At 50.2% G+C, this 10,941-nt stretch overlaps 2 protein-coding genes across 2 annotated transcripts; both read left to right on the top strand.

The window, feature by feature from the left end:
- Positions 1–945: 945 nt before the first annotated feature.
- PHACADRAFT_258889 (uncharacterized protein) lies at positions 946–8,968 on the top strand. The gene is made up of 3 exons (XM_007397406.1): positions 946–1,058; positions 8,083–8,298; positions 8,694–8,968. The coding sequence occupies exons 2-3, from the start codon at positions 8,083–8,085 to the stop codon at positions 8,910–8,912; spliced, it is 435 nt and encodes a 144-aa protein (XP_007397468.1). The 5' UTR covers positions 946–1,058; the 3' UTR covers positions 8,913–8,968.
- Positions 8,969–9,383: 415 nt separating this feature from the next.
- PHACADRAFT_210571 (uncharacterized protein) lies at positions 9,384–10,930 on the top strand. Its single transcript, XM_007397405.1, has 2 exons — positions 9,384–10,391; positions 10,448–10,930. The coding sequence occupies exon 1, from the start codon at positions 9,418–9,420 to the stop codon at positions 9,928–9,930; it is 513 nt and encodes a 170-aa protein (XP_007397467.1). The 5' UTR covers positions 9,384–9,417; the 3' UTR covers positions 9,931–10,391; positions 10,448–10,930.
- Positions 10,931–10,941: the final 11 nt, after the last annotated feature.

Genomic DNA, 10,941 nt, shown 5'->3' with positions numbered 1-10,941 from the left:
CCATAACGTCCGAGCGACACCCCCTGAGTCTATCGCGCTCGTACTGGTCGGGATACAACGCACTTTCTCATGGACAAAGTTCGTCATGTCTGGGAGAGAAAATCTCTTCTTAAGGCTTGAGGCCGCGTGGTGAAAGATCGTTACGCACCAGGGACAAGGGTCGAGTTTTCGAAGGACGACCAGAGCTTGGTAGCGAGTGATCCCTTAGAGGAGAGGCCCTTGTGAAATGATCATTTGCGAGAGGTCGACACGATCTTCAGGTCGTGATGGTCAATCAGGAAACGGACGCGCATCAATAGCGGAAGGCGAAGTATTTGAAGGTCGGGGTGAAGCTGGAGCAATGTCCAGAACTAGACGTGAGGACGTGGAGTCTCAACATTGCGCGACGGTGTCGGGGTCAAAATGCGTGGACGCCCAAAGAATCGTCCTCAGCCAATCTCGGGCTTCGCCAGTCGGGGACTGCGTCGGACATCAAATTGCATCAACGTAGAATTCTTCCTGCACACGGCGTCGTGTACTGAGTACTGGGTACTGGGTACTGAACGTTTTTACAATTTACTCGCTTGTATCTCCATCCCAAGTCAGCTTGCTCTATCAATGTATCGCTTGCAATACTTTACAGCGTAGACATTGAGCGCCTGTGTGATGTCGGCGAGGAGTAGCTCGGGGAGCTTTCACAAAAACAAATAACCCCCGCCGCCAAGACGTCATCGCGTCTCTCTCTGAAATGCTGCTGCATCTTCACCGTGCTTCACATATCCCTTTGCAACCAATTTACACCTACCTATTTTCTGTATCTTCGAAAACGTTGCCGACGTGCAGCCACAACTTAATCTCGGACGACAGCTCAATGAAACGCTCTACACCTGCAAGATCACGTTCATATAAGCCACCAGCGTCCCAGTCGCCGACTTCAACGACCTGTCCTGCGACCCGTATTTCCAGGCGACGCTCACCGCTGAGAAGGGTCTTGAACAGCCCGATGGCATCCCCCAGATGCTCACCTACCGCACCCAGACATGCCGGCGGATGCTGGACCCAGAGTTCAATGCACACTGGTGTCATGAATATTACATATTCCAGATGGTTCTCCTGGATTCCATAGTATTCTTTTACTTTCTATACACCTCCGTATATTCATAGAATAATCTAGGTATTGAGTCTGACATGTATATAAGGAGCTCGTACTGCTCAATAACAAGCCAGACTTGAGCTGGTCTTTACTCACCCACTTTCCTCTCGTCTGTCTCCTCAGCCTTGTCATAGCCCAGTCCAGTTGGATTGTAGGTTGCTGACATTAGCTCGAGTCTCCTCCAACTGCCCTACGACAATCCTTGTCACTCCCACACCAACCATCACCCATCTCCACACGACGATCCACCCTATACGCATATCTGACTCTCACCCTAAATCCTAACCCTACCGAATTCTACCGCATCAAGACCCGGACCCCTGGAACCTTTCTCCATGCACTTGCACAACTTTTACCACATCACACCCCGAAGTCACCTCTGTAATCACTAGCCCTTAGGCGGCTAGACAGAGCTCCGTCCAATTAGAATCGTACCCTGCCCTACCATAGGCGGCGTTACACGCTTTGCAGCAGGCAAGCAGATATTCCTGAGTACGACGTGGCAACTGGTTGCGGCCAGGCATCGGAAAAGCGACAACAGTTAGATTGACGATCTCTTTCCGGGCGTCGGACCGAAGAGAAGCAATTGCTCTTTGGGCTGTTGTAGTAATCCTAGAACTGTATTAAGATAATGTTTCGATTTTTTTTCGGAAATTCCCATCTTTGGCGAGATCTACTCCTGATCTAGTCGTCCCAACACGATTAGTCCCAGGGTTTGCTGCAAACAGCTTCACGGACCCGACAACCCATGATCACGCCCTCTTGTGATTGTAGAGGACACACACATCAGAAAATAGAAGGGAGATCCATCTACATACGCAGCGATAACGTACAATATTGTGTGCAACAACCGTGCCCACATTACCCGGACAATAGCACTCGTTGTCCGTGGTGCAGAGAAGGATTACGGAGAGAACTGCTACAAAGAGTTCCCACAGGAGAACCTTCAGAATCCCTCGCAGTCCCACAACCCATAGCGTCTGGCTCAGAACCCAGAACTAGACGAGACACTCTCAAATCAGTCACTGACCATCTCCGCTCAATCGCCCTCGGAGAATCTGAAGCACCACCAGAAGATCCTCCAGACCTCATAGAAGAAGCCGTAGAAGATTCTGAACCATCAAACCCGCCTTCTCGACGTTCTCCCACTCCACCCTCATCTCCATCTGATCCCGGCGCGATGGCCAAAAACCAAGACAGTGCCGCATTCTTAAATGGAAGCGCAATGAAGCCCGATGCCTTCAATGGCACAAAGTCCAAGTATATTGCTTGGAAGACTCAAATGAAGCTTTATGTAGTCACTCAAAGGAAACGACTACCTGAGCAGTTTGACAGGGTCCTCATGATCCTGTCTTACATGAAAAGTGGACATGCAGGTGAATACATCGCCACGTTCATGAAGAAATATGACACGGACAAAAATACCGTGATACAGACCACAAAAGCACTGTGGGAAGACTTAGACAGGCACTTCCTAATTGATGAGCAAGCCGAAGCATACAATCGGCTCCAAGCAATGCAGATGGGAACGCTATCAGTGCAAGAGTTTTTCTCGAAGTTCGAGTTGTGCACCTTCCAGGCGAATATTCACGACTTCGAAGCACACTTCCAGGAACTTAAGTCACTTTTAGAAAAAGCACTCCGGGCCGACATCATTCGGCTTCTGTACAATTCTTTGGAAGAACTCCCCACTACATACGCGCTCTACAAGCTACGGGTCGCGCGCATCAACCTTAATCAACAGCAATACCGTAGACGAAACCCGCAACCCCAACGACAAGGGCAATTCCAGCCTCGACAACAACAGGCGCAGAACACACCACGAGCGCAGACTAACGTAGCTGCGCCAGTAGCCACGACTGTGCCAGTTCAGACACGGCGCGATGGGACTGGTGTTACCTTTGGAGGAAGGGGACAACCAATGGAGCTAGATCAGGCGCGACGCCTCGGTCTCTGTTTCTGATGTGGCCAGAAGGGCCATCTCTCACAAAATTGCCCCAATAGGCAACAAGCCCAACAAGTAAAGGCCGCAGAGACACCAGAGATCCCTGTCTCCAATAGCTTCACACCACTCGTACCTCTCGCCGAGGCACCTGCCACGACAGCAGAACCATTCAATTGGAAAACGGCAATTCGCAAAGAAATTCGCACGGTCATGAAGGGTTTTGCAAGCGGTCAGCCGGGCGCGTAGCCGAGTTGACCGAACGTAACTTTACAAACTATCTGTGTTCCTGGTTTGGAGTACCCATGTATATACCAGAAAAAGGGGCGTCCACAGAGCGGCGCGGAGAGGCTCAACCCTCTTGCTTAATTCCCTCGAATAAAAAATTATCTCCTATCTTGAATCAGACCGAACCTACGCAGTGGCAGCGCCACACCCCATGGACAGCGGCATGGATCCGCCAATGGATAGTTAGCAAAAATGAAGCAGCGCTTAAATTGCTGACTGAATGGATACACTCAAAGAAGAGTGTTGACGCCTCAGAAGCCTGTATGAATCAAATCAGGCAAATGAAAGAAGAAGAAGCAATCAACTTCCTGAATGAACTACGGAAACAGCTGTCGTGGGCGTAGCCCCGGCCTCCTATTTTATTCCCATTTTCTCCAATTTATTCCACAATTATACGACCCTCCAAACGTCGTCGGCGCATAGGCGCCAGTTTACAAGCCATAGCCGCGCGCTAACACCTCGAGAAGCATCACCGACGGACACGTATCAGCGCATCAGATGCGCCTACATTGCCGCCGCATCATGCTTCCTCGGCAACAGCCGCACTCCGATCTCCATCGGACATTCGATCCCCGGCGGCCCGACAACGTCATACGCTATGACACACCGGCCCCATCTATCTCCGAGTCCGATCGGCAACGGACTTCCTATCCCTGTCGGCCTGGCAACGTCATACGCTATGACACACCGGCCCTCGCTTCTCTGCCAAAGTCCCTCAGATACTAGCAACCGCCGTAGCACAGTCGCTTATGTAACGCCTGGTCCGTGCGCAGCCTGACTAGTATATAAGGAGTCCTTCTGTCGCTACCTAGCCCCATCTCAACCTCTTGGTTTATTGGGCTAGGTAAGCCTTTGTTTGTATCGTAATACAGTCACTAATATTACTTGGTTTATTGGGCTAGCTGAACAAGCTAACACATTAGTCGCCAGACCTCGTCGGCGCCGCCTTCTGATTAGATCCACGCAGTATCCCTCGTGGTGTGTCGACGCAAATCCACATCAACAGCCTCGCTACATTCAAGGAAGGAAAAGGACACAGATGGACGTTCCTATGATTATTACCACATTAGACAATCATCAACGCTTGTCCGTCAAAGCATTACTTGACACGGGATGCACAGGGTTATCTATCGATGCGCAGTTTGTATGCGATAACAACATCGCTACAAAAAAATTGCCATCACCGATCCCAGTTTATAATGCAGATGGAACGCATAACGCCGGTGGCACAATCACGGATTTCGTAGAGTTAAGGGTTGAAATTCAGGATCACGTGGAATGACTTCCCTTTGCCGTTACCAATCTAGGAAAGACGCCCATATTCCTTGGATATGAATGGCTTCAGATCCATAATCCATCTATCGATTGGCAGGAACAGATCATTAAGTTTGATTGTTGCCCGATTGCCTGCCGATATACTGCAAGAATGATGGATATCGACAATGATAAGGAAGAACCCAGCGATCCGGAGGCTCGTCTTGAAGAGGGAGATAGAATCTTCGTTCTAGACTATCAGACATACTTCACTACGGGAGCGGCGCGTATACGCACTATGACCACGGACCTAGCAATAAAAGAAAGTCTGAAACATGAAGCTAAAACATTTGAGAATACAGTTCCAAGTCACTATCACGACTACTCAGATGTGTTTAGCAAAGAAGATTTTGACTCTCTGCCACAAAGGAGACCATGAAATCACACCATCGAATTGACACCAGGCTCACAACCGATCAGCTGCAAAGTTTATCCCATATCGGTTAACGAACAAAAGGAACTCGACGAATTCATAGAAGAGAACCTTAGAACCAGACGAATTCGACCCTCCAAATCCCCTTGGGCTTCGCCTTTCTTCTTTGTCAAAAAGAAGGACGGACGTCTCTGGCCGGTACAAGATTATCGAAAGCTAAATGAGCTGACAATCAAGAACCAGTATCCGCTTCCCCTAATACAGGAACTTGTTGATAAGCTAAAACAAGCACGATACTTCACCAAGTTGGACGTCCGATAGAGGTATAATAACATCTGCATCAAAGAAGGTGATGAAGAAAAAGCCACCTTCCTTACCAATCAAGGACTATTTGAACCACTAGTTATGTTTTTCGGCCTCACGAACTCTCTAGCTACGTTCCAAACCATGATGAATGATATATTTCGAGACCTCATTAGTCAAAGACACGTAGTAGTCTATCTAGACGACATTATGATCTTCACTCAAGATCTGAAAGAACATCGTCAGATCATGCGGCAAGTTCTACAGATCCTGAGGGAACACAAACTTTATCTGAAACCAGAAAAGTGCGAGTTCAAGAAAACAGAAGTTGAATACCTCGGTATGATAGTAGGAAAAGGCGTCGTTCGCATGGACCCAGTCAAAATAGAAGGAGTCGTCAATTGGCCTCGGCCCGAGTGCAAACGAGACATTCAAGCATTCCTCGGTTTCACCAATTTCTACCGAAGGTTCATCCGAGATTACGGCAAAATAGCAAAACCACTTAGTTCATTAACGGGCAACACTACTTTCGAATGGACCATTGAGCAAGAAGTGGCATTTACGAGCCTGAAAGACGCACTCTGCTCGGCACCGGTACTAGCTATACCCAATGACAATGATCCTTACCGCGTAGAATGTGATGCTTCAGACTTTGCCGTAGGAGCAGAATTAGCTCAGAAGCAAGATGGCAAATGGAAGCCCGTCGCCTATCTATCCAAAGCTATGACAGCAGCCGAAAGGAATTACGAGATTTACGATAAGGAACTTCTCGCAATCATGACTAGCCTTGACGAGTGGCGCCAATGCCTCATGGGCGCCCGGCATCCATTTGAAATATGGACGGATCACAAGAACCTAGAATACTTTCGGAAGCCACAGAAGCTTAATCGGAGACAAGCCTGATGGGTAACTGAGCTTGCCGAATACCACTATTCGCTACATCATAAGCCCGGAAAAACTAATGGCAAGGCAGACGGACTATCCCGCCAAAAGCGACACAATGCAGGGAAAGAAGACAATTCAGATATCGTATTATTGAAACCAGAACATTTTCGTGCCCTGATTCGTAGTACAGTGTTTAGTTTAGAAGGAATCGACCAGGACTGGGTCGCGGAAATTAAAAAATACAAAAAGAATCAAGATTCATTAGTTACCGTAGCCTTACAGAACAAGGACAAGGATTGGACTGAAGATAGTACCAGATTGGTGACATGGAAAAACCGTATCTACGTACCAGTAAATAGGAAACTCCGAGAGCAGATCATTGCTCACCATCACGATACCCCACTAGCCAGATATCCTGGTCAGTACAAAACACACGAAATGGTCACACACAATTATTGGTGGCCTAGAATTCGAGAAGACATTCGGAAGTATGTAGCCGGGTGCGAGAAATGCCAGAAGACCAAGGTTCACATGACAAGACCTACCAGACTTCTATTTCCAAATGAAATTCCTTCGAGACCCTGGGAGGTAATCTCCGTAGACAAGATAGGCGTACTACCAGACTCATTCGGATACAACACCATCCTCGTGGTTGTCTGCATGTACTCTAAACAGATAATTGCGATACCGAGTACCATTGAGCTTAATGCTGAAGGATGGGGAAAAGCACTTCGAGATCATGTAGTCGCACACCATGGACTACCCCGAAAAATCATCAGCGACAGAGGAACTGAATTCAAGAATCAGTTCATCTCCGAACTGTACCGATCACTTGGGATCGAAGCCAACCCTTCCACTACATATCACCCCCAAACCGACAGACAAACAGAACATATCAATCGTGAGATAGAACAGTATCTCTGATTGTTCATCAACTATAGACAAGCCGACTGGGCCGAATGGCTGCCTCTTGCAGCATTCTCTTACAATAACAAAGTCCACTCTTCCACTGGGTACACCCCGTTCTTTGTTAACAAAGGGTATCACCCTTACGAAGAAACTCAACCGGTACGAGAAGGACTAAGCGAGAATGTCCAGCAATTTGTTGATCGAATGAGTCGGGTACGGGAAGACACTAGTGCCGCCATCAGTCTAGCACAAGAGTCTATGAAGCGCTTCTACAACAGGAAAAGGAAGAATGGACCAGAGTACAAAGCTGGAGATAAAGTTTGGCTAGAAGGAATTAATATCCGGACTGTTAGACTGATGAAAAAACTCGACGATAAGCGATATGGACCGTTCAAAGTCAAGCGCAAAGTTGGCGCGTCCACTTACGAGTTAGAACTCCCTCGACAATGGAAACAACACCCCGTTTTCAATGAAAGCCTACTAAGTCCTTTCAAAGAACCTGTCTACCCTTCGCAACAACGCGTGCCGGAAGTTCCCGACCTTGTAAAAGGCGACGAAGAATGGGAAGTAGAAGACATCCTCAATTCGCGTCGCGATCAAAACGGGAATCTAGAGTATCAGGTGCTATGGAAGAACAGTCCACACAGCGATCGCCGTTTCTGGGAATCTCGAGCGAACCTGACCAATTGTCAGGAACTCCTCCAAGAATTCCATGCTAGACGTCCAGATAAGCCGGCACCCATGACTATTCGCATTCCCCCTCTACTCACAAGATCTGTTCATATACTCACACGCGATACCACTCTGTTGGTACAATGAATGGGTGGAATTCTCCCGAAACGCAGATCAGAAGAAGCTGCCGGTCTCGATCTTTACTCCGCTGAAAGTGTTAAAATACTGGCACAAAGTCGCAAGATTATCGGCACTGGTATAGCAATGCGTGCTCCACACGGGACTTATGCCCGGATTGCACCACGAAGTGGGTTAGCGGTCAAAGGAATTGATATTGGCGTGGGAGTCGTCGACCGAGACTACACCAGAGAAGTACGCGTGGTGATGATCAATACTACTGATCAAATCTTCCAGGTACACGCCGGTGATCGAATCGCACAAGTCATTTTGGAGCGTATTGCGTCATGTGATATCGAAGAGGTTTCAAATCTATCTGAAACTCAGCGAGGAGGGGGAGGTTTTGGCTCTACCGGTAAATAATCATGAGGACACGATTCTAGACGGGGGGGGGGTAATGTCATGAATATTACATATTCCAGATGGTTCTCCTGGATTCCATAGTATTCTTTTACTTTCTATACACCTCCGTATATTCATAGAATAATCTAGGTATTGAGTCTGACATGTATATAAGGAGCTCGTACTGCTCAATAACAAGCCAGACTTGAGCTGGTCTTTACTCACCCACTTTCCTCTCGTCTGTCTCCTCAGCCTTGTCATAGCCCAGTCCAGTTGGATTGTAGGTTGCTGACAACTGGGTCGTGTCCGGCATCCCCCAATCGGGCTTCCTGCTATCGGTGCGGCTACGCGACGAGGATCCGGGGAGCTACGACGACGACCTCGGCAAGGCCGTCTTGCGCATGCCGAATGCGAGCGAGGGCGTGCTCTCAGAGAGCTGGCGGTCGGGCGACAGGGAGTACAAGGTGCATAAGCGCAAAATAAGCATCATGGGCAAGCTTTTACGTGCACGACAAGGGGGGACGCTGTGTACCTGGTACGCTTGTGGGTACGCTACGAAGTCATGGGCAAGGTAGAGAGCCGGGAAAACTGGCGGATGTGCACTGTAGGACCCCGTGCGTATATGCCTCTTCTGTTACTGGATGTTCAACTCTGAATTTCTTACCTTCATTAATCTAGGCAAATACATTCGATACTTCTCCCCACTCATAGACAAGTTCCTCAGCTCGTCCAATTCTCCAGACAGTGGCGACCGCAACGCCGTCATGAAGCCTACCGTGTTCGTTGCGAATCGCCCACAGCTCGCGGGACCCGTCCCCTCTTTGCTTCACCACCGCTACGCCGGCTTCACGCCCTTCGTGAAAGCGATGTTCCGCAAGAGAGATCACACGTTATACAAGCAGCCTATGGAGATATACAAGTGGGACAAGACCGTCGCGTGAGGCGTGATCTGCGATTCACATATGTTATCGTGCTGGATGGCAAGCGGCGGTTAATTGTGAGTACGTGCTCTATGTTCTTGTTGCTAAATCGACGCTAACTTCGGTCTTGAACGTCCAGGAAATTGGAGACCAGACGACCATGGAGTTCCTCGGCGAGCTCACCATGCACTCGGACATCGGGGTCGTGTACCGCAGCGAGCTCTTCGTGCGCCCCCTGCGGCATCATCACACCGCAGAGGACCCGTCGCTCGGCGCTTGGCGTGCCCGAGCCATCGCAGAATACGCACACCGATACCCACGATCGCGACCGCGCCCGCGCCGGCGACGCACACGACCAGACCGAAGACGAGCACTTCGACTAGGCACACTTGCCGCACGACACGGCGCTGCACAAGCTTATAACGACTCGGGGGCGCACCGGCCACGCACGGACCTGCTGCGCGTGCTGCACGCATACCTTGCGTTGCCGCGCAACCTCGGTGCGCTTGGGCGGGTCACGACGTTGAACGCGTTCGGCGAGCGCTCAAGCGCTGGAAGGACGCGCGCTAGCGGGCGAAGGCGCAGAAAGGCGAGAGGCTCGTGCGCGCGGACAATGCTTCGAGCGCGTCGAGCGGGAATTCGGTTAGTGAGATCAGTGGTGCCAAGGGTGTGAGAACCCGGGATGTGAGGACTGTCTTCGAGGAGGATGCGAAGAGGGCGAGTGAGGGCGGGGTTGGGATGCACAGGCGAAGAGGGTGGAGGGACAGCCTCAGCCTGAGGATAGTGAGTTCTCGGGCCAGTGAGTCGCAGTAGAGATGACGGGGGCTGATTTGTTTGCCTTTCAAATTCTAGATACCATCCATGGTGCTGGCTGTACTATCCTATCTGCTCGATGTCCCCTTGTGATCATTGTTTTGCCAACTGAACTTCGTTGGAATCCTATTAATGCATGTACATTCATCATAGCATCTGTATATCTACGAATCATAGGATGGCAGCCCATACTCTTCGGGCTTGAAGTCTTCGATCGACTTGAGCATCTGATCTGGTTATTTGATGTGGAGAGCGGCGTGCTCGCGCCTGTACTGTCACTTGTACCGACGGCAACAAGGATTGGGGCGGGTGCCTACATCACTGTAACAGCTATTCAGTCAATCGCGCGGTCGATAATAAACATTCGCGTTGCGTACCATTCGTGCCGACCTCCTTCCAGCCCGCGCGCCCGGAATCGCATCTTCAAAGACCTGGCCCTTCCTCTGTTTCGCCCTCTGCTCCTCCATAACCTCGCAGTCATCATCCTCCAGCTTCCCTTCCGAGACAAATCCTCGTCATGACAAGCACATTCCGCGGCTAGACCGTCGTCATCGCATTCGACGCCGTCCTCGAGGCAGCCAAAGAGTGCGTCCATGAGGTGTACGCCTTTCTGCACACAGTCGCGGGGCCGTTGCTGCACGAGGCGCACGACGCCCAGACGCGGTTGCACCATGGGCCAAGTGGCTGAATAAACAGCGGTGAAGCCGCAGAAGGAAGAGAGCCCGCAAAAGTTCCTCCCGATGAGAGAGGCGATCTCCTGCCGATCGCGGCGGTATCCAAACTGCGGGCCTCCGTGCGGTGTCTCTGCCGTCCGCGAGTACGTCGGATAGGTCACAGAGATTTAGGTCTGCCCAGAGGGGGGGGGGGGGGG

The sequence above is a fragment of the Phanerochaete carnosa genome, assembly GCF_000300595.1.
Source record: "Phanerochaete carnosa HHB-10118-sp unplaced genomic scaffold PHACAscaffold_6, whole genome shotgun sequence".
NCBI lineage: Eukaryota > Fungi > Basidiomycota > Agaricomycetes > Polyporales > Phanerochaetaceae > Phanerochaete > Phanerochaete carnosa.
This window is presented reverse-complemented; position numbering and strand designations above follow the sequence as displayed.

Coding starts and splice junctions, on each gene's coding strand:
- PHACADRAFT_258889 (XM_007397406.1), top strand. CDS start 8,083: ATGCGTGCTCCACACGGGACTTATGCCCGGATTGCACCACGAAGTGGG. Junction 8,299..8,693: donor CGTCATGTGATATCGAAGAG/GTTTCAAATCTA, acceptor CTACGCGACGAG/GATCCGGGGAGCTACGACGA.
- PHACADRAFT_210571 (XM_007397405.1), top strand. CDS start 9,418: ATGGAGTTCCTCGGCGAGCTCACCATGCACTCGGACATCGGGGTCGTG.